At 40.4% G+C, this 23,410-nt stretch overlaps 2 protein-coding genes across 2 annotated transcripts in view; both read left to right on the top strand.

Moving 5' to 3' along the window:
* DARS1 (aspartyl-tRNA synthetase 1) overlaps positions 1-4,961 on the top strand; it is a 41,409-nt gene extending 36,448 nt beyond the window's left edge. The window contains exons 12-16 of the mRNA XM_056348781.1: positions 443-485; positions 1,226-1,306; positions 1,923-2,034; positions 2,932-3,003; positions 4,735-4,961. Of these exons, the coding sequence (XP_056204756.1) occupies positions 443-485; positions 1,226-1,306; positions 1,923-2,034; positions 2,932-3,003; positions 4,735-4,826 (400 nt within the window). The 3' untranslated portion in view covers positions 4,827-4,961. The remainder of the gene's footprint in view (positions 1-442; positions 486-1,225; positions 1,307-1,922; positions 2,035-2,931; positions 3,004-4,734) is intronic.
* A 4,502-nt stretch (positions 4,962-9,463) lies between these two features.
* MCM6 (minichromosome maintenance complex component 6) lies at positions 9,464-22,989 on the top strand. Its single transcript, XM_056349548.1, has 17 exons — positions 9,464-9,609; positions 10,322-10,468; positions 11,049-11,159; positions 11,656-11,905; positions 12,582-12,747; positions 12,834-12,979; positions 13,825-13,975; positions 14,638-14,779; positions 15,675-15,816; positions 15,953-16,060; positions 16,666-16,821; positions 17,882-18,010; positions 19,110-19,271; positions 20,390-20,525; positions 20,796-20,963; positions 21,735-21,874; positions 22,485-22,989. Exons 1-17 carry the CDS (start codon positions 9,500-9,502, stop codon positions 22,596-22,598), a joined length of 2,478 nt encoding a protein of 825 aa, XP_056205523.1. The 5' UTR covers positions 9,464-9,499; the 3' UTR covers positions 22,599-22,989.
* Positions 22,990-23,410: the final 421 nt, after the last annotated feature.

Raw genomic sequence — 23,410 nt, 5'->3', positions numbered from 1 at the left:
CATGCGTCAAAGGAGTTTCAATTGTAAGAGTTTGATAGAGCAAAATAATTTCCCCAGCAACTGCTTAGGATGTTTCTCAATTATTGTGCCCAAGAAGAAATGGCTGTAGAAGGTATATGCCAATAGGAAACAGAGCACACAATTCTTCAGTAATCAGAATATGACGACTAGGAAGTAGTTATATTAAGAGCAAGAATATCTTTAGGTATCAGTTAATTTAAGGGATTTCCAGGACCAATACAAAATATTTAGGAACAGAAATAAATATACTTTATTTCTGAAATTTGTGTCTGCACAAACCAAACCATTCAGAACAAAGTACTAGATTTTTCCAAAGAGTGGGGTGGAGCAGATCTGTAGCTTGAAATCTTTTTAGCTTGATGAACTATGTAATCAGTACAAGTTTAAATCACTTAATTTTATTGGTGATAATTTGTTTCAGCACACCTAATGAAAAGCTCCTGGGACGCCTGGTAAAGGAAAAGGTAACAATTGTTTTAGAATAAATAGATTTGTCATTGAATCTGAAACATGATGTCATGGAGTCTTTGGGTGGATATAAATGCCTACTTCATGTAAAACAACTTTTTACACACTCATTGAGAATACGGTATGTCAGAACATGCAGAAGCTGTGAAGAGTTTGGGATTAACATGAGCATTTTTTAATTGTCTGACTGCATCCACATTTTGTCACAGCTTATTTAATCTACTGACAGTTTTGTCTATCATTAGTAAGCTGTTTGAAACACTTTCAATCTTTTAAATTTTTTTAATATATATTTTTTGATACATTTTTCTGTCATCTGTTACATTGAGTACACCAAACAGGATAGTACATTCCAAAACCAGTTCTTAGGATAATTAAAAAAGAACAAACCAGATTCTAACTGAATCAATAGGAGAAGATGAGATCTTTGGCATAAAAATAAGTACCTGTTACTACAGCAAGACATGTTACTGCTAAACATTTGTAGGTTTACACTAGAAGTAGTATTGGAAAACTGAAAAATAATACACCACTTTTATTGATAACTGTTATTTTTTTTAAGATAATACTGTCAAATTTCTGTAAAGTTATTTGTATATATATCTGTATATATCTGTAAAGATATAATTTTTTTTTAATTTTATTTCAAAGATTCAGTGGTTGTGTCCTCCTCTTGTAATTTGTTCTTTACATCATTTTCTCCTTTACTACACTGTTTTCAATTACCTTCTTTCAGTATGACACAGACTTCTATATTCTTGACAAATACCCTCTTGCTGTGAGGCCCTTTTATACAATGCCAGACCCAGTAAATCCTGTAAGTAAAATTTTTTGTCAGTAAGTAAAAAATTTGTCAGTGGGGTTTTTTCGTAGTTGAAATTATTCTGTGTAGGGATATCTTGACAAAATGTATAAAGTATGTTTATATGATCTGCTGTTATAATTGAAGTTCTGAGAACAAGATTAGGTTAGTGTTACGTGACTTGTAAAAGGTTTACAGTTACTCTTCAGTGGTGAAAACATACCAGAAAGAAACAAATCTAGCTAAAATTGGGAGAGCTTTATGAAAGGATCTCCATGGTCAAGAGCCCTGCTGCCATCACTGAAAAGGGGCAAAAACAGTCTTCCAGAGACACAGACACTTTAACAGAAAATATGCTTTCTTACATTTTTAGAAATTCCCCAGTTTATTCCTAAACCCAGGGTAAGTATCTATAGAGCATCTTTTTCTAGGATAACTACATGTGAGGGTGTGTAGATGAACTTTGCCAGTCTAATGAGAGGAGCCAAAGGGCTGTAATTCCCAGTCAGACTCCAAATACATTGTACTCTTACTGCACAACTTTGGGTATCATAAGTGAAGTTATTGAGAGGTGCATATTTGCCATTTAAGGATAGAACAACTGTACGTAAACTCATCTTTTTTTTTCCAGAAAAGCTCTAACTCTTATGATATGTTCATGAGAGGGGAAGAGATCTTGTCTGGAGCTCAGAGAATTCACGATCCTCAGCTGCTGACAGAAAGAGCCCAGCATCACGGCATTGGTAACAAGTCAACCAACGTGAAGCTGAATTTAAAAGAATATAAATCATGATTGGGTTTGTTTCCTTTAGAGGAAGAATTGGGTTCAGAATTTGTTACATGGCAGTAGTGCTAAAATCGCAGTACGGTTCCATTCTTACTGTTAACCCATCTAATTCTGTTTGATCTAGAGTGGTTATATTAAGAGACTAGTTAGTTTCCCAGCAACACCTTGATGAAAAGGAATTGTTTCCAAGGATTTCAGAGAGTATGTAATGCAGGGAAAAGCTTGAACAGACTGAGGGTAGACAAACAGGTCTCATTCAGTTATGCCTCTGTGTACTCTAACAAACTTTACAGAGTGCTCTAGCAGAGTCTTGGTTGGCTGTCCTTTTTAAATGTTGTACTGACAGCAAATAAGCTCTCTGTTGGTGAAATTTAAGAAGAAGGAAAAAAAAAAGATTTAGCAGGGACAAGGCCAGTTAACAGTAGAAGGGTAAAAGAGCAGATTAGGTGGAGATCACAAGAGTAAAATGTAAATTATGCTTTCAGTGAATGGCAAAGTGGCAGGTAGGCAGTAGCAAAGGAGCAGCTCCCACTGTAGCAAGATGGAAAAATAGTTGCTAAATCTTCACTTTCTCACTGCAGTTTATTCAAGAAGTCCTCATCTTCCGTAAGTTAAAATGAAGAGTTCAGTCTAGAATTTCTTCCCTGATTATGTTATTAACAAAATTATAAAACAAAACTGTTAAGTGTTGTAACTTCTAGATAGTCCTGGATAATTTATGTCTTCAATAAGTAGAGCCCCACTGTTAGTTAGTTTAAATTGGTAAATTTGTTGTTGTGTTTGCAGTCCTCTAGTCACTTGTATGTTGGGATTGGGGTTCATTAAGCCAATGAGAAATGTTTTTCTTCTCTAGATTTGGAGAAGATAAAGGCGTATATCGATTCCTTTCGTTTTGGTGCACCTCCACACGCAGGTGGTGGAATAGGTAAGTATCTGTATTTTATTTTGTTCTGTGTTAGCCTGAGCTTAATTTAAACTGCTCAGTCTCAAGCAGGATTCAATACAAAATTCAGAATAATAGCCTTGTTAGGTAAATGTGTGGGGCTGTTTATCCTGGAGAATTTAAGGCAAGAAGCTAAAATGTAAGCATCATCATAAAATAAATAGGCAAAATATTAACGGCACAGTCTGGCAAGTTTAAAAAGTAGGTGATAACAATAAAAAAATGCCAGTTTATTAGCCAGGCATATAACTTTCAAATGTGACCAATGAGGAAAATTAAGGAAGCAAGAAAATACTGTGTTGTGTATGGATTTATCGTAGCCTGCTAATACGAGAATGCACCGGTCTTGTAGTGCATTTGATGAAGCTGTTCTGCAGCGAGGAGAAATAAGTGATCACTTCGGTTCTTACTTGGTGCTGTGACTGAATGTCACTGGTCAGCTTGGCTGATGCTAATTGTTGCAGCAAAGGGTATTGCACCTTCATGTCTTGGGTGTATTTTACGTATTAAAATGAAAAAAAAAAAGTTTTAGGCATCTTAATGATAATAATTCACAGTTATGCACATTGCTTTCATTAGCAGGATGAAATCTGTCTGGAAATAGGACAAAATACTTTGTAGGTCCTGATCAATACACACAATGATTTTTCGACTCAGTCTCTCCTGCATTTGCCTTATGTTTGTAAAGTATATTCAGTATATTCTCAGCATGCTCTCAGAACAGCTTTGTAAGTACGCCTTCAGTAAATGCATTAGATCTGCAATATGCTGTTGAGACAACTGTTTTGCAGTACCTACGAGATGTAGTTGTTGGTGATCATGCAGTACTTGTGAGCAGAGGCCGTGCAGCATTTGCAGATGATGCAGAATCATTTAGGTGGGTCAGAACTGACATCAAGGAAGCTGAAGCTACATCTCTTCTGCAGAGTCAGTGCTCCTTGTGGCACATCCCAGAGGTCTGGCCAAGAACCAGCCAAACAGATGCTGTGAGAATTAAGACTGGTTTCTAGCTGTTTCAGGTGGAAACCTTAACACAGACGGGCAGTGTGTGAACACTAGTGTGCCTCTGGGTTTCATCTTAGCATGGCTGGGGTGCATGGGGAGCCCCATGGATTGGGAAGTCCTTCCGCATTCCACAGTACACACATAACCTCTAAGATTTCAGGAAGAAGGGACGTAATGACCAGTGAAATACTACCATAAAGATGTCAGTAGATGGTTACATGGGTACTTGTTGCTGAATCTACGTTTTTGAACTGCAGAGGTTTTGGGATAAACTTCCCCAGCTGTAGTTTTTTACTGTAGTTGCCCGTGGCACTTATTGTCTCTTACTCTGAGGCCATTAGGGCTGGTTTGGACTGTCCTGTTACTGTATTCAAGGTACAGTTTTCCTGATCACCCACCTCCCCTTTCAATTTTCTACACAACCTTTCTTGAAAGTCCAAAGTGAGTCAGAGCAGAGTCGTATCTCTAGTACCATTGCTTATGGATACATGCTCCAGATGAAGTCTGTGTCGTGACAGAAGGCACTGTATGTAAAATTCCTAATTTTTGATTCTAGCTCCTCTCTGTAGCGAAACGTGCTAATGCACACATCTCAGTCTTTGGTCACGCTACTGTGCAATGCTGGCTGCAGGTATCAGTACCTTTAGCTTCTGAAGAGTTTCAAACAAAAGACTGACTATACTGATGGAGTGTTTTCATTTGTTCTAGGGCTGGAAAGAGTAACCATGCTGTACCTAGGGCTGCATAATGTTCGTCAGACCTCCATGTTCCCACGGGATCCCAAACGGCTGACACCCTGACATGAGCAACTTTTGAAAGTTTGAGATGATTTGCCCTGCAAGTATGATATGATTGCAAGCATATCCCCTGCTCCTGATGAACCTGTATCGATTTGAGTGTTAAAATATGCAATAAAAAAAAGAGCATCTCATTTACTGAAGTGCCACAAGAATTTTTTTATCCTTAGCTGTTTATTTAAAAGAAAATGTTTTAACAGATCAAGACTCTTTGTATTGGCAACTCTGCATATTTTTAATGAAAATGTGATACTTTGAGTTAGTATTCTAGTGTCACATTAAATTGTATTATGTTTCTAAATATTTTAATAAATTATGCAATAAACATTCTGCATTTTTAAGTTCCATCAGCAAGATGGAATATTCTGAAGTACAGAATTGGCTCAAAGCTAAAATAACTGGATGCTTGCAATTTAAAAATCAGGAAGAAGCCAGTCAATTGTTAATTTATGTGAGTGTCAGGTAGAGAAGCAGGTGCGAAGAACATTCTTAACAGAAAGTCTTCATATGAAATTGTGAAAATAGATTGCAATAAATCTCTCAAAGTAAATTAGATACAAAATCTGTCTTTCTGGGTTTTGCTTTATATCCTCACAAGGTAATCATGAATCAATAAGGGTTGTTTTGGCTGTTTGGTTTTTTTAATGATGCAGTATCTGCCTGAAGTTTAAATTTATTAATTTATTTTGTTTCTGTCATCTTCCTTTTTTTTTTTTTTGAAAGTTGTATATAAGCCATAGGCCTGTTCTTTTATTTTATGTTACTATTTGAGAAGGATAGAAGATTACACACACTCATGGAATACACAAGGGATATATAATATCCTCAGAAAATAAATGGACAGTGAGTTTGGGAGCAGGTCATGTGTTTTCCTGCCTGACCCAGCCTCCAGGATAACAAACAAAACAAATCTTGCAAGGATTTCCTTGTTGCCAATGAAAGAAAGTCAAATAATGTAAGCCAACCTATTTCAGGTCATTTTTTTCATTTATAAATGCTGTGAACAGCCCGATTGTTGTACATCTAGAGACACTGGGTGTTAGCTTCTAAGTCAGAGTACTTCTAAAATTCTTTCTAGACATCCTTTTTCTCAAACGACTCGCTTGAACCTCCTCAATTTGCAGTGATGTGCAAAGCTACTTCTCTTCCTCGTGCTCCCAACCCAAAGGATGTGCCCTGCATTTGGAGAGGAACCAGTGTATTTCAGACTTCTTTTTATGGATCAGATAGGTGCTTTTCAAACTTAAAACATTTTTGTTAAGTATGGATGCCAAAGAGCAAAGGCGCAAATTCCTTACTTGGACACTGTAATACTTTAATATTCATACGTATTTGTAATTCCTGACTTAATTTTTGCTTAATGTTTTACATGATAAGGCTTTCAGGAGGAGGTACAGTTTAGACAGTCTGTGTTATTGTTACTACCTTGCTTTTTAAATGTCAGAGGAGTCACATATTGGTTATGCTACAAAAAGGTCAGCAAGGCTGTGTATAAATTGTGTAGAATTCATAAAAGGGCAAATCATCTTTTGCAGCTGCTGTTGAACAAGACTTAATTTTAATGTTTTGTGATGAGTTCTCCATTAGAAAACAATCATACTAAAGGTCAGTTAGGTAAAGCACGACAAATGTAAAAGTTAACTTTGTTTAGAAGTCACAAAATTCAAGGAATAACATACTTTGCAGCTTTGCTTATGAGTCTGTCATAATTAATTTACCATGGAATCTTCCCCAGATTACTAACTTTAAGATCTTACAGTGTACCCAGTTGTACTTTACAAAGCTAAGTGGGTTGTAAATATAACTTGTCATCACAGACTTCCTACTGATGAACCCAAGTTTCAAAACAGTTTATTCAGCTAGGCCAATTGAAATGAATTTAATTTGTTCACACACAACTGGTAACGTATTACACAACAGAAGCGCATCCTTCTAATAAGGAGCAAAATTACTGACTTACATTTCCTGCCAACAAAAAAAAATAATATTGTGAGAACTACGTTTCTTGCTCTAGATTTGGCAGCAAGTTTTGTGCATACATTCCTCTAACTACTGTGCTTGTCCCAATTCTGTTAAAGAGTTCTTCACGCTCATGGTACAGTTTGATTTATTCAGTAGCTGCACAAGAATGAGAATTCAGATGGAGGCCCCGATTCCTTTGTATGCAGAGTCCTTTCATGCAGTGTTTCTTAGCTAACTGAAAATAATTATGATCATAAATCAAAATGCAAAACCCATGTGTCCTGAATGTAATCTTAATGGGATACTTTAGTGGGAGTTGCACATAGTTAGAACTGAGTTTGAAACCTTGCAAACAGTAATTTTAGAACTTTATGTTGCTTTCATAGGTAATGACTGTGGTTTGGTAGTACTGGAAAAGTCAAACCTGTACATCGTCCTTTATTTCCAGTAACTTGCAGGAAGTTCAGCATTTTACATGGAGTCCATGCTGCTGCTGCTGCTTCTCCACCAGTTACAATGTTTTCAGTGGGTGTTTTTTTTTTCTCCTTTCATCATATACAGATGGTGATTACAATCGTGCAGTTCTTAAAACGAGGTACTATAAAGGATATTGGTAAGGGTTAGACAGGGAGTCATCTGCTCAAAACAAACACTAAAGCTTCAGTTTGCTTCTGAAGTTTTAACTACAAGCATTTTCCTGTGAAAACCCATCTCTGCTCACTGAGCTTCTTGTCTGAATCTTCCCAGCAGGAAAGAGGACTCAGTCTGGTCTTTTGGAAGCGAAGTGCAAGACGGGTTCCCCACAGCTGCACACACCTGCTGCAGTTTAGCCCTGGTGGGCAGCTAAGCGCCACACAGCTGCTCACTCCCTGCCCAGTGGGCCAGGGGGAGAGGAAAGGAAGAGTAAAAGCAGGAAAACTTTGCGCTGCCACCCCAGGCCAATCAATTCCGGGTGTATTGGATAGCCCTCCACATGAAAGCAGCCGGTGGTCTGCACTCTGCTGCCAAAGGGATGGAGGAGAACACATTTGCAACATCCATTGGGGCACACTGCTTGGCTGCCTTGGGCTCCCATTCATCCTGGGGTTCCAGCATGTCCCGTACAGTGGCACGCTTTCATTCAGGCCACAGGAGTCCACTGTTAGCCACCACTCCACACACCCTGCTGCCAGCCATGGTTTCCCCTTTGGGCATGGTCCTGTGTGCCAAAAAAGAGCAAGCCTGGAAAAACAGCATGTGTTCCTGACAGCCATCTCTAGAGTACACAACTTGCCCAAACAGATTTTAATTATTCACTATTCCTTGTTTGGGTATTCGCATGCAGGGGTGGGGTAATTTTTTTTTTTTTTTTTTTTTTTGGTGGAGAGAAATGGTGAAAAACCAGAAGTATCTAGGGTGAATTATTACTTTTTTAAAAATAAGCCTCACTAACCAACTTTGCTTCTGCACATTTTTGCTGGTAGAGTCTCAAAATACGGAATTTACTCACTACAAGTTTTTTAAAAGTTACTGTTAATTCTACTGGTTTCTCATTTTCTTTGACTTAAAAAAGCATGGAAGCACAGGATAAGTTGTATACAGTTGAGCAGTTTTTCTTCTACTTTGCCACCACTTTAACCCTTAGCCATCTTCAAAAAGAAAAAGGCAAAAAAATCCCCCAACTCTCAAAAAGCTGTAATTCTTTTCCAAAGCACAACTGCATTAAAATAATAACTGTCAAAAAAGACTAACTGAGCCAGGACTTCCACTCTGACCTCTGCAGTGAGAAGTGAGTGGACCGTGCAGAACTGAATCCACAGCACTATACCCAAAACCACCAAATTGCCAGGCAGCCTTTCCCTTTCGCAATTAAGACTAGGCTCTGTCCAATATATGGCAAGTGCACCTTGACATGAAATAACAGCACCAGGGAGCCTGGGCTGCTAGTGCTTTTAAAAAGGTTTCAGGACTGACTTAATTAAAACAAAATTACCAGTTTAGGCAGAGAGTAATGACTTTGCAGGTGGCAGAGCAATTCTAAGCAATTTTTCATAGATAGCGGAACAGTTCCTACTGTCAGGCATGGTGTGCCACCAGCTGCCGGTAGTAATGGCACAAGCTACCTCACGCCACCCTCCCCTGAAACGCAGCGGTTCCAACGAGGAGCCAAGCAGCCAGACCAAGGCCTGACCCTCACCCGGCTCAGTTTATACCCGTCACCCCTGAGGACAGGCCCCCACGGCACCCAGCGGGTCTGTCAGCGGCAGCCCACCCAGGGGCCTGCTGCGCACAGCGCCGGGACACCTCGGCAGCGCCCAGGGCAGCCATGGCCCTGTCACCTGTGCCTGCAGCTCTGCCACCCCCCGTGCTACCAGGGCCCCGCGCAAGCTCGCAGCAGCTTCTCGCAGCAGGGGCCTGCCTGCCTGCGGGACACACTCCTCCAGCACAGGCTGAGGTCCTCCCCAGCACTGACAAGTTTGCTGACAAACCAACCAACCCACCCGCTGCCCCGGCAGGTAAAGCCAAGCACAAGGCTGGGGAGGGGAGCGGCTGGGGGGCTCTGGCGGAATCCGCCCGCCCCTCGCGCCCGCGCCCCTCGTTCGTTGGCGCGAAAACGCGCCGGGGGGAGCAGGGGCGGCGGGGCGGCGGGCGCTGATTGGCCGGCGCGGCGGCACGGCGGGGCACGTGGGGCGCGCAGTGGCGCGAACAGGCGCGGGTGCCGGGTGCGGGTCGGGATGGATCTGGCGGCGGCGGCGGGGGATGCGGCCGCGGCGCAGCAGCACCAGCAGCTCCGCGATGAGGTGGCCGAGAAGTGCCAGAAGTTGTTTCAGGACTTCTTAGAGGAGTGAGTGAAGGGGGTCGGGCCTGGCGGCGGGCGGGCAGGGCCGCCAGGAGGCGGCGGCCCGCAAGCGCCTGACGGAGCGGGCCGCCATTTGGGTGAGGCGGTGACCGGGCCTGTCGCCCCTGCCCCTCGCGTCTCAGCCAGGAAAGCTCTCCCGCGGGCTGGGCCCTGCCGTGAAGTGACTGCCTGGCGAGGGGGCGCGGGGGGGGGAGCCCCCTGGGCTGGCGGCACCCCTGGGAGAGCTTTCGGGGGGACCCCGGTCCGTGCCTCTGGTTCCTTGTAGTAAAGTTTTGTGAGGGCCAGGTTGAAAATCCCGCTCACGGCTTGGTCGTTACACTTTGGTGCACTTGGTTGCCTAGGTTTGGCTCCTGTCAGCAGCAAACTGGGAGGCCCGTTATCATCACCCTGAGGAAACAAAACCTGTTTTGATGGTGCAGAGTCATTGTTAAACTCCCAGTACAGTTCTGTGTGGCAGGCCGGCTGTATGGGGTGCAAACCTGGTGCGTCTGCGCTGCGGTGTTGGTAGAACAGACACAGCAAAGGGGGTGGAAGAAGAAAGAAAGGCTGTTCAGAAGGGCCTTTGCGCCGTCATCGTTCTCTTGCACACACCTGAATGTGTGCGATCCTTTTCTTCGCCTTCTTTCCTGCATTCAGAAGTATTCCGTTGCTACCTGACATGTAACTGCAATGAAATGTTTTCCTGTATCACTTTCAGATTCCAGAGCAGAGATGGGGAGGTCAAATACTTACGTGATGCTGAAGAACTGATTCGGCCGGAGCGGAACACGTTGATTGTAAGCTTTGCGGATTTGGAGCAGTTCAATCAGCAGCTCTCTACCACTATTCAGGAGGAATTTTACAGGTAAAATGTAGAGATTACCTGAGAGCTGAGCAGTGCTGTGGTCTCAGCACCATAACATCTTACATGTTAGGTTAAAAAAAAAAGAGGTTTATCTGCTTTCTGTATCCTGAAAACACTTACACTGAAGATTTTTTTATTGTTTTGTTTTTTTACTGGATCAAACCTTATATTCTCAGTAGATTCCTCTCTAGAGACTGTTAGTTAACTAGGCAGTTGCATTTATTCTGGTAAAGAAATAAACACTCAGTGTGGGAATACAGAATAAACTCTAGAACTTCTTGCTCTAAAAACATTTTATTGAGCCAGTGGCTTATTTTGTGGACCTACCTTCTTAACAGAAGGATGGAAATGACATAAAATGAGGCTTAAAAGAGCCCGTTTTCAGACGATAAAGCAAATGGCATTATTATACAGTAGTCTTACATTCTGCATATTTAAATTAGCTTTTGTGTGTTCTTGCATAATGTGGCAGTAAAAGCCAGAACCTGAAAACGTACGATACAAGCGTTTGATGTAGTCTAAAGTGAAGAAGGCAATTTGATAGCTTCCATAAAATTTGAACTTATTTTCCATATTTCAGAGTTTACCCTTACCTTTGCCGAGCAGTAAAGACTTTTGCCAGAGACCATGGAAATGTTCCTTCAAGCAAGGACTTCTACGTTGCATTCCAAGACCTACCTTCCAGACACAAGTAAGATTATTATTCCAGAAAATTGTGCATTTTTACTACTGAAAAAAGGTCTCAAAGCATACTGAAAATGTTTTTGTTACATAGTGTGAAATGCACAGTTGACCAACACAATTACAAAGAAGTTTCCTGATCTTGTGCAGGGTATTTTTTGAAAGTTTTTCATTTGTGAATTGTACTCGGATGCTTAACATTTATCATACTCCACAAACAAATGTCACTTCTCTCAGTTTGCAAAAATGATTTATATTATGTTGCTTTTGAAGTACCAGGGAAGTAACTTTTGTGTTGGTTTGACTTCTAGTGTTAGTCTTATAGTATGTAAAATCATAAAATGATAACATATTTTAGGATCTTTCTTTCTCTTGTCTGTTACAGCTGTTGTTTTAGTCACAGACTGAATGAACCTGCATTGCATCTTGGTGCTTGGGTAGTACCCTGGGCTTAAAAATGTCAGCTCAACTTCAGAATTTAATCCGTATGAATTTGTTTTAAACAGAATTCGAGAACTGACTTCAGCAAAAATTGGCTCGCTGATGCGTATCAGTGGACAGGTGGTACGTACCCACCCCGTCCATCCTGAGCTTGTAAGTGGAACCTTCCTGTGCCTTGACTGCCAGACAGTGATTAAAGATGTGGAACAGCAATTTAAATACACACAGCCAAACATTTGCAGAAACCCAGTCTGTGCCAATAGAAGAAGATTCCTGCTGGACACAAACAAATCAAGATTTGTTGATTTCCAGAAGGTATGGTGGTGAGGTTGGGGGACAGCTCCTGTGGTAATTGAAAGGTGTTGTTTGTACTCCTGCACATTGAAGACAGTTGATTTTAGTTCTGTCAACACCAACAAAAGGCACTGGCATTTTTGCAAATAGTTTCTTTCTGTCTGTGGAAGGCTTATGTTTAAGCATGGGAAATCATGAGTAGTATAGCATCAAAGTAGTTTTGTTGTATGATGTTCATTGCCTAAGCAAGCCACTGAAAACAGACATATTTGAGCCGTTATTAGTCTTATATTGGGGGTACATCACATGGTGTTGTTTTAGACAAGTATGAAAAGAGGTCTTTTAGTATCTACGTTGTTTTGCTCTTCCAAGTAGATTTACGCTGTCAAATGCTCAGCACTTCACAACCTGCAATAATATTTTGTGTCAGTCATGTTATCTGGACTCTTCAAGTTGCTTTTGCAGGCTCTCAGAATTGTCATTGTAACCCCTGTGTATCCCCTTGCGTTTCTCCAAGGCACCTTTAGAAATTGATTAGTGAAGGGATTTTTGGTTGTTTTTTTTTTTTTATTGTAAGAGGAATTTCATGACTGACATGGATGGCAGCAATCAAATGCTACTCACTGTATTTATTAACAGTTTAGCTTCTGAGATTTGGTGATGTTCACTAAGTGCTTAATATTCTTTCCCTCCCCAGGTTCGCATTCAGGAGACACAGGCTGAGCTGCCGCGTGGTAGCATTCCTCGCAGCGTGGAAGTGATCTTGCGTGCAGAAGCGGTGGAGTCTGCTCAGGCAGGTGACAAATGTGACTTCACGGGGTCACTGATTGTCGTGCCTGATGTGTCCCAGCTCTCAACACCAGGTTTGTTGCTACTGCGTATGACCTCAATGAGAAGTCCTTCCCTGCTTTTTCTGGGAACTGCTGTTCTAACCCCACTCTAATGGCAGGAGTGCGCGCAGAAACCAGCTCCCGAGTGAGTGGGACAGAGGGCTATGAAACTGAAGGCATTCGAGGACTTCGCGCCCTTGGAGTCAGAGAGCTGTCATATAAGCTAGTTTTTCTAGCTTGTTACGTTGCACCAACAAATCCACGGGTGAGTCTGGAAAGAAAATCAGGGAGCAGGAATGGATAAAGCTTTAAATGTGTGCACCACCTTCCTGTATGTTTGACTGTCTATATATTCTGACTGGACTTATACAGCAAGTTTTTTTCTTTGTTGTTCGTGGCAGTTTTCACAAATGTGATTATTGGCTAGTGTTACCAATTTATTCTAAGGAGTTATGTGGTCCATTGATTTCAATTCAGATTTCATCCATTTCTGCAGCATTTCCTGTTCCTCCAGGAAGTCCTATTGCTGCATTTTGTCACAGGGAAAACAGCAATCCTTCTTTCTTGTTCCCTCTGTTATTTCACATAACATCTTGGGATGCTACTACAACATAGTAAGTAATACTGAATATGGCTGAGCTTGAGCGTGGTATGATATTTGAATCTATAATTCTGCTAGCACCTTCACTTAGGATAAAATTAGTGTCTGTTATTTTCTGGGGGTAGAAGTTTCCTGCTTCATTCCAGAGTAATGAAAAACCTTCTAAATTCCGGTTAATGAAGAATGCTTACAAAGGCAGATTCTAGCCAAAGGAATGTGTACCGGTTTACTCTCTTTTTAATCTCTGGACAGGCATCTTTGCTGGGTTTTCTCACTACCTGAAGTACACTCCATTGATTTTTGCCCTCTTAGGAAATTGTCTTACTGGTTTTTAAAGGTATAAGTTGATGAGCTTCCTTAGCCTAAGGTCAGCTTTTCTGAATGTGTTCCTCCCATTCAGCTTACAGAGCAAGTTTTTGTAACCTCCTGCCTGCAGTACTCTCATTCAGTAGTGGCCATGTTATTACTTCTGTTACTTTTTTTTTAAAAAAAGTATTTCCTGTGTTTAGTTTGGTGGAAAAGAGCTCAGAGATGAAGAACAAACTGCAGAAAGCATTAAAAACCAAATGTCTGTGAAAGAGTGGGAGAAGGTTTTTGAAATGAGCCAAGACAAGAACCTCTACCATAATCTGTGCACCAGCCTCTTTCCCACTATCCATGGTAAGAGTCCAGCTGTTGCCTCAGAGAGGGAAGATTTCACTTGTAAAAATACTCCTTTTGCTGTCTGTGTAGTGCCTTTTTGTGAAAGCTTGAAAGCCCTATGCCAGCTACCATAAACTCTCCCCTCCAGCACTGGTTATGCTAGAAAAGGAGAACCTATTTGCTGAGTACTTGCTGGGTTTGATCATGAAAGCCTGCAAGACTAGTCAAAATGTTTTTTCTATTGAGTGATCTACTACTAAACCCTAGAACTGATAGCTGGGTCTAAGTTCTGTTTTATATGGCCTTCCTTCAAAAGATTTACGGGTTCCAAATATTTGTATGCTGTTCTGTAAGTGTGTGTATATATGTTTGCAGTTGTTTCTGGCTCAGAGCTAGTTTGAGGACTCGGATTGCTTAGGTCTGAAAAGTTTGATCTGCTGAATTTGGTCCATATTCTGAGCCACTGTAGCATAAAGGAATTCAGCTGCTTTCTGAATCATTCTGCCCTGAAACTGTATCAAACACATAAATGCAATTTTAGTGGATGTTTAGCAAATAGGTAAATCCTGAGCAGATGTGCTCAAATGCTCTAAAATTATAGTGGGATGAAGGGTTTTTTTTGAATAAGAAAAATGTGGTATTTTCTTTGGATTTTTAGTCAGTTGTCTTTTCTGGGGCAGGTAATGATGAAGTGAAACGTGGGGTTCTGCTGATGCTTTTTGGAGGAGTTCCTAAGACCACTTCAGAAGGCACTTCACTGCGTGGGGATATCAATGTTTGTGTTGTTGGTGATCCAAGTACAGCCAAGAGTCAATTTCTAAAGTAAGCATCTCATTAAAACTCAGTATTTATAATTTGTCTACGGTGACTAGAGCTATAAATGTGTACTGTGTCTCTTCTATGTTAAACAGAGGAAAGGGAAGTGAAATATTTAAGAATATTTTCCAGGAATTGTTTGGATGTGGTTGAAGTATTTGAACAGGGCTGAAGCAAACTCAGAAAGCCCCTGTGGTAATAACAAAGAATGAATTAAGACTTTTTTTGTTTTTTAGGTAGTTATGAAAGTATGAATTTCCAAATATTTTTGAAAGACGTTAAATATTAAAATTACAAAGTTTATTGCACATCTTAAAATATCGGAGTTAGCTGAAATAATGATTCCCCCACGCCCCTATTTTTAGCTTGGATTAAATTGGTAGGTCCCAACACTTTGGACAAATGGACAACTATTAGTCCTGAAAAATAATCATGAAACAATTGTGGTTTATGCTACATCTTATAATAGTTGTGTACACTGCAACTCAGAAATGTAGAGGCACCACAGAAGCTGCCTTGGGCTGTCTGTGGTCAGTCTCACTGCTTCCTACTATGAAAGCATTTGTTCCCTTGTGCTGCCATTTACCTGACCTGTAAGGAGCTGGTTAGCTTGTGAAGTCCACAGAAAACTTGTGGGAGGAGGTCTGGATCATTACTTTTGTTCTGCTGGTTTAAGCAGAGGTGAGTGAATAACAGCCCTGTGATAGACTAAGGATTAGTTTCCAAGGCTCGCTCAATCATTAGAGGTGGGAGGGCCTACTTAGATATTAATTGCTTCCTGAAGGAAGGAACAAATCCTGGCCTGAGAGGTTGAAAGCAGTACTGTGTTACAGTTGACTTGTTTCTGCAGGTTTTAATCTGACGTTTTAAGTATGTTTCTCACTGTTATTTCTCTGCATAGACATGTAGATGAGTTCAGTCCTCGTGCTGTATACACCAGTGGAAAAGCCTCCAGTGCTGCTGGTCTAACAGCAGCTGTTGTAAAAGATGAAGAATCTCATGAGTTCGTCATTGAAGCTGGAGCACTGATGCTGGCGGATAATGTGAGTTTGGGAATTAGAGAGGTTCCCGCATCCCATCATTGATTAATGACAAAGAGCCCCAAATTGTCTTAATGGTGGTTTTTTCCAAAAATGATTTAATTTGGGTGACCTACCATTTTTTATTCTTCGGCTGCAGGGTGTTTGTTGCATTGATGAATTTGACAAAATGGAGATGCGGGATCAAGTAGCCATTCACGAAGCAATGGAGCAGCAGACTATATCCATTACTAAAGCAGGAGTGAAGGTAGCTTGCACTGTTCCACTGGTTGTGTAGTCTGTACAATCATCTGACTGTTAGTTACGTGTACTGATCTAGCGTTGATCTGTCAGAATTTCTTGTCAGCTCTGCAGCTGCCTCACTGTGGCAGGACAGAGATCGCTTGCCTGCAGTTTTTGGGCCACATACCCCCAAAAAGATCAGAAATGTTACTGAAAGGAAAAGAAAAAAAATTATAGTGGACAGGAAACAGAAAATGGGGAAATCCTAACCTTGAAGTAACCCCAAAAGAGGATATAGATTTCTGTGTGTGTTTGTAGAAGCAAACTATCTGTTTGCACTGTTAAAAACAGGGAGTTGTGAAAAGCACTTTTAAGGGCTCGTTGTCAAGAGCGTGAAAAGGTTAAAATACTTGATTCACCAAGTGTCATGGGGCAGAGACCTGGTTAGAAAGGGCTGGTTTGGGTTCTTCTGAGGATTGATTGTTGTCATATCTCCATTGAAACTCCTAATCTAAAAGATGTTGTGCTGATCATTTGAATAACAATGATTTGCTTCGAATGAAAGTGGTCACAGATTATTTTTTTTTTTCCCCTTTTTTTTTTTTTTTTTTTGCTTCCCCTCATTGTCAGGCTACCCTGAACGCCAGGACCTCTATTTTGGCTGCAGCAAACCCAGTTGGTGGGCGCTATGACAGATCCAAGTCACTGAAACAGAATATAAACCTGTCAGCTCCCATCATGTCTCGCTTTGATCTCTTCTTCATTCTTGTGGATGAATGTAATGAGGTAATTTTAAGGAACTGTAGAATAACTTATGTCAGAAAAGACCTCTGGAGGTCTGTAGTCTAACCTCATGCTCAAAGCAGATCACTGGGAACAGGTTGCCAAGACCTTGACCTGGTTAGTTCTGAGTATCTCCAAGGATGGAGATTCTGCAGCCTCGCTAGGCCCCTAGTGCAATTTTTAACAAGTCTCAATGTGTTTAGAAAATAATAACTAATCTAATAATCAGAATTTCCCCTGGTTCGGTTTATAATTCTGTGCATTCTGTAATTCTGAGAACAATCTGGCTCCATCTCACATCTATACTCGCCAATGAGGCAGTTGCTTTCTTTTCAAGCTGAACAGACCCAGGTTTTCAGCTTCTCATACTTCATGTACTCCTGCCCTCTGACCATCTTGGTGGCCCTCTGCAATTTTAGGTGAAGCTGATCTCGTGAGAGTGTCTGGTTCTGCTTTTCTTCTCTGTCTGAAGTTAAAAGCCTGCAGTACAAATCTGAACATGCTCTGCTGAATACAAGGATACTGCCTTTTCATCTTGTAGTGATTTGACCTGCAAACTTGACACCATTAGTCATTTTTACAAATCGCTGGTCACTAAGGCTAAGGCTGCTACCACCTGTCTGTGTGGCATTTGCCTTGGGAACGCGTGAGATACAGAGATTAATGTTGGTTCAGCACTGTTCTCTCTGCTGTTTTGCTTGGAGTGATTATCTAATTGAGAAGGGACTGGTGAAAGAGACGGAGTAGGCTGAAAAGGAAGAAAGCAGTTCCCACGCTGCAAAGTGCTGCTTTCTGCCTGTTCTATGGCTAACGTGTAACCCAGGAGAGTTCCAAGGAGGTTATAAATCTTTAAACTGCTTTTTATCCCTTCTCTTCTATGTTTCCTTATATTAAAAACCTCCAGGACATTCTCTTGATCTTCTGACAGAGTCTGGCCTCTGGAAAGACTGGCTCTGCCGTGAGAGTTGCAAGTGAGGGAGGGGAATGGGAAGGAAGAATGTAGTTGTTGTTCGATATTTGGCTGATGTTGTAAAAGTGACCTGACAGAGCAATAATATCCCAGGTTACAGACTACGCCATTGCCAGACGCATAGTGGATCTGCATTCCAGAGTAGAAGAATCTGTTGATCGTGTCTATTCATTGGATGATATCAGAAGGTATCTGCTGTTTGCAAGACAGTTTAAACCAAAGGTAATTCTGCTTTCCTGTATGAGTAGTTCTGTATGAGGAGGTCCAATGGAACAGTTGCTTTGTAGCGTGCTTTTTTCCGGCAAATGCAAAGACATTAGTGTAGTGTTCTCTCAAGAAAGGAGCTGTAAACTCAGTTACCTAGAAAATGACATCATTTGGAACCATGTACTCTTTTTTGTGTGTGTTTTGTCTCGGTTTTTTTTTTTTTGAAATTCCAGAAACCCAGCCAGTCGAGCTGAGAGTGTTAGAATCAGTAGTTGTTATGATCACCAACTGCTCTGGTTGCAGTTCTTAACCTCTGTCTGGAATGACTGAGGGATCGTTTCCTAGCTTTCTCATACCTCAAGCGCATGGGTTATTCAACACTGCAGAGATTTTTGTCTTTTATTGACATAGGTTAATCAAACAGTTTGTCTTTATTTTAAAAGGGTATTGTTCCTCAATATTTCTTTGTGGTAAAATACAGAACATGGGAAACTGCTCTAAGTACAAATTTTTGTGGTCAATCCAAGTAGCAGCTTGGATGGGCTGTGCATTAGATTTTTCAGAACTACTTCTAATGCAGTTCTTCTTAAATGGAAGGAGTTACCCTCCCTTACAGAGTTTTGAAAACTCCCACTTCTTTTCCATGTCGCGAGTTTTTTTTCTGGCTGGATCTCTGTATGTGCAGATAGACTCAGGCTAAAAAGCATGCACACAAAGCTGTTGTCAATGTTAGTGTATTGAGTATACACCTGTGTGTGTGTTTGCATGCAGAATGAAAGGTAAATAAACATGGAACAGTCTAGTAGAGGCAGACATGAATGATGCCTGTAAGCAAGTCAGTGGAACAGAAAAATAGATATTATCAAAAATCTGCTGTAAAACAATGTGTCAATGTACTTATTCTAATATCGTTGTTACTGTAATTATTATTACAATATAATTTTAACATAATATGATCGCCATTATGTTTATGTGTAGTATGTGTATAGCATAGACTATTTCAGAGAAAAGCAGTAGCTAGTACAGAAAAGTCTGGGAACTGCCAATCTAATGCAAAAAGAATGAACTTTAATACTTCTAACATGACATTGTCATACTGTCTGCTGTCGCAAAGATATCTAAGGAGTCTGAGGACTTCATAGTGGAGCAGTATAAACGACTACGGCAGCGCGATGGCTCTGGCGCAACAAAGTCATCCTGGAGAATCACAGTGCGGCAGTTGGAAAGCATGATTCGTCTGTCTGAAGCTATGGCCCGTATGCATTGCTGTGATGAGGTATCAGGTTTTTGATGGAAGTTTGTTTATATAAATGTTGTGGGAGTTTTGGCTTTGCTATTTGACTGTGAGACTGTACATACCTAAATCCCGTGGGTGAGGAGGAGAGCTTGGATCATATTTTCACTTGTCATGTGGTCATGCTTGGTCTGAATTTGTATGCCAGATAAACTGTGCTTAAGGTATGTCTTTTAAAACGGAGATCAGCTGGTCCAAACTGAGAACATGGCATCTTTTTGCGTAACAGTTGTATCAGCACTCTCAGCCCATTACTATCAAATTATGACAAATTGGAAGAACAATCATCTATTAGTATCATCCAGGGCTGTTGGTAGTGTGTCTCCTCATCTTGTGTAGTTTGTAATCTCTCACAGCTCTCTTCCACCTGCAATCTAAAAAGCCAAAGTTCATCAAAGTATCTGAACCTCCCTAAAAGAACCTGTATTTGTGATCTGAGCTTCTCCTCCTGTCAACAAATGTTGAAATGTGTATCGCGTTGTGTGTATTAACTAGTATGACTACTATCCATCTAGTCTGCTTTAAAACTCAGCAGGCCTTTTGAAATGTTGATTTAGGGGTTATGTGACACGTGCGGTGATAGAAGCTTGCTCACTGGTTGTATAAGGACACCGATTGGGTTCTTGTTAATTAAATTCAGCTTACAAAGAAACGGATAGCTTTAAGGTTACGGCTCAGCTAGAGATTATTTTTCCAGTTTTTGCTTTTCAACTCTGGAGGAGAGTCTCATTAATCACATGAGGTTTTTTTATATTGTTTCTGTTCAGACCCATTTCTTTCATGTTTTTTGCTCCACTGATCTTTCTTCAAAATGTTCTTGGCTTAAGTAAAAAATTTTATCGACTGCACATGATCGCTTAAGCCTGAAAGATTCATCAGGCTGCTTATTCCCTCCATAACCTTCTGTGAACTCAGAGTACTTGTAGTGGGATATAATTTGATTTGCAGAGGCTATACTGTTCAGGATTAATTAGGTGAGATGGTTAGAAAGGCCCACTGTCAGTCAGAGCTGTGTTTCTGGAGCTATTGGGGGGGGAAAAAAAGCTTTTTAACACTAGAAGAGCCACTGTGCCTATTTAATACATCTTTTTTCAAATCAGGTTCACCCAAAACATGTGAAAGAAGCTTTCAGGCTTTTAAATAAGTCCATCATTAGAGTTGAGACTCCTGACATCAATTTAGACCAAGACGATGAACAGCAAATGGGGGATCAAGAGGACCAGGATGGAGTCAATGGTAAATTACTTGCAGAGAATTTTTTCAAAGGGGAAAGTACTTCTAGGCTTACAACTTACCCTGTTTGAGTATATGCTTCTCTTCAGTTTCTCACCTATTTCTTATCTACTAAGGACTAGGAATCTTGACTCCTATTCTTAACTCTCTTGCTTCTTCAGCCTCTTTGTGGGACCACTCACCTGGTTGGTCAATGCAACGCTTTTCAGTGGCTCAGAGAATTAAGCCGTTTAAAGATGTTACAGTATTAAACCAGGGCATGTGTCCAAACAGGTGAGGCAGAAGCTCCAGCTGTGGTTGGTGGTCTTGTAAATGGAATCAATGGTCATTCTGAGGACATGGGCAAGGATGCTGCACCCAAAGCTTCTCTTAGACTGGGCTTCTCTGAGTATCGCCGCATTTCTAATCTCTTGGTGCTGCACCTCAGGAAAGCAGAGGAAGGTAAGAAATTTTTTTTATTAAAAGGGTGGTAGACCCTGAATTCAGGGACTCACTGTTACTATGTCTCATGCTGTTGCATTTGGGATTTTCACTCCTGCTGAGACTTGAAAGTTGTTAGGTCAGGTGTGAACCTGTACACATGTGGCCTTACTACATCTGATGATATAAGTATGACTCCTTGGACTTTCTGGCTGTGGTATCTTAGCCATTTGTCAAAACCTGGTAAGCAAAGGAATGTGTCAACAAAGCAGATCCAGGAAAGGATTTGTAGTATGTGTTGGTTTAACCCAGCTGGAAGAGTCAGCAGCAATGAAAACTGTAGCAAGAGCTTTAACGTATGTCAGCAGCCACAACCCAAAGTATATACTCTAACCAGTATGTGCCAAATGGCTTCTTCATTTCATGGGGTGAATAAATATTTCAGTTGCAATGAGGCTACTTCTGTAATGAAATGCAGCAGTTGTTTCATAGCATATACCAGTGGGACGGAGTCTTTGGGAGGGTGTGGAGACTACAGTAAAGCCACTTGGATGCATAGAACTGAGGAGCTTCAGTGCTCAATCTAAATACCTCCAATTAAATCCTGATACAACAGCCTTCTGTACAAAACATGATGCTTAAGAAACAGAAGAAAGTCTGATGTTTCTTAAACATCTCAAAAAGCACGTTTCTCTCTTCGGCATTGTAAATGTTAACATACATATCCTTTTCTCTTGTGGTTAGAACGGTATCTTAATGTTACTGTGTTTATGCAAATTATTTTCTTTGCAGAAGAGGACGATTCATCATTAAAGAGGAGTGAACTTATTAACTGGTATCTAAAGGAAATTGAATCTGAAATAGAATCTGAAGAAGACCTAATAAATAAAAAGAAGATCATAGAGAGAGTCATTCACCGACTTACGCATTATGTATGTATAGAGATTTGTGGATAGTGAAAAAGGTTTTTAATTTACACAGTGCAATGATTCATTTTTTTATGGAATACATTCCTAATTTAAGAAATATGTTTTGTGCTTCCATGTTATCGACTATGCAGTATAAAGGCCACCTTTGTTTAATACCTGTTAAAAATCATTATAGAGAAAACTCTGAAATAAATTAAGGGTTATATATAAGTTCACAGTACCATATTATGTCCCTATAGAAGTGTAAATGATTTTTTTTGTAATGTTAGTTATACATGAGGAGACGGAAATACAAACAACACTTCATTCAACGGATAGCTTTAAGTCAGGGGGGCACTAGGGCAGTTTGGAGGAAAAAAATATGAAAAAATAAAATAATTAAAAGGTACAAACCCACTAGATTGAAGTGTTCCCAGAAAGCATACAACAAATAAGAGATTTCTACTGAATGTAATTGTTAATATTAGGAGCCTGTTAAAGAGGGAGTTCACAGTTAAAAGGGTTAAACGATTCATCAATAAGAGGTGGTACCAGTACAAAAAGGAGGCACCTTTCAGAAAGTACAAATAAATCTTTCTGTTCTTGTTTGAATACAATTTTTTGTCTGTTGCAGGACCACATTCTGATAGAACTGTCCCAGTCAGGACTGAGAGGGTCCAAAGAAGAGGAGACTTTTGATGAAGATCCATACCTGGTTGTCAACCCCAACTATCTGCTGGAAGACTAAGGGCTGAGAACTGAATTGTACAGCTGACTAGTTACATGTTGGAAAATGCATTCTTTTCTGGCAAGGGTTGCTCTATAGCTAACGTCTTAAATTCCTCTGAACTCTTTACTGTGGAATGCACCAATCTGCTGTTAGTAATACATGATGGCTCATTTACACAGAGTTTTTAAACAGGGAAGTTCTTTAAAGAAATGACACATGTATTACTTTTGTTATTAATTCTGGGTTTCAGTGCCATCATCCAGATGCAGAAGAGAATAATCCAATAGCTGTTTTCAGCATCAAGTTATGTAGATGCTTGTTTTAAATGAAAGGAATTTTTCATTGTTCTTCTGTTGTATTTAGCAGTGTCTTATGCTGTAGGTTTTTAAATAAAAAACCATTAAATATCGAGCTGTCTGGAGGTGGGTTTGTTGTCACTCCTATGTGGAACTGCTATTTTCTATGCCTATGCTTTGAGGCTGAAAAAATAGTGATCTAGGTATTTCATGTCTTAAAGAATAAATTTCCTCTGTGAGAGATGCTGTTTTTCAAAAACTTTTTTTAACTTCTAGTAACAGATAATAAGAAACTGATTGCTGCTTTTTCTTTTTAGATGGACTGAAGATGTGTATGCTCCTGTTGCATATGTAAAATAGAAAACTGAAAATAGCCAAGCCCAAAGCGAGGCTCTAGGGCAGGAGGTCAGAAACCCCCATCTTGATGAATGACTTGTAAGTGAATTGAAAACTGCCGTCAGTTGTGAGGGATTTTTAAGTCTCTATTTGTAAACTTGCTGGTAGATTTTTCTATAAGAAAATTTTACTCGAGTT

This window comes from Falco biarmicus, chromosome 8 (genome assembly GCF_023638135.1).
Source record: "Falco biarmicus isolate bFalBia1 chromosome 8, bFalBia1.pri, whole genome shotgun sequence".
NCBI lineage: Eukaryota > Metazoa > Chordata > Aves > Falconiformes > Falconidae > Falco > Falco biarmicus.
Note: the sequence above shows the minus strand (reverse complement) of the source record. Positions and strands in the feature narration are given on the sequence as shown.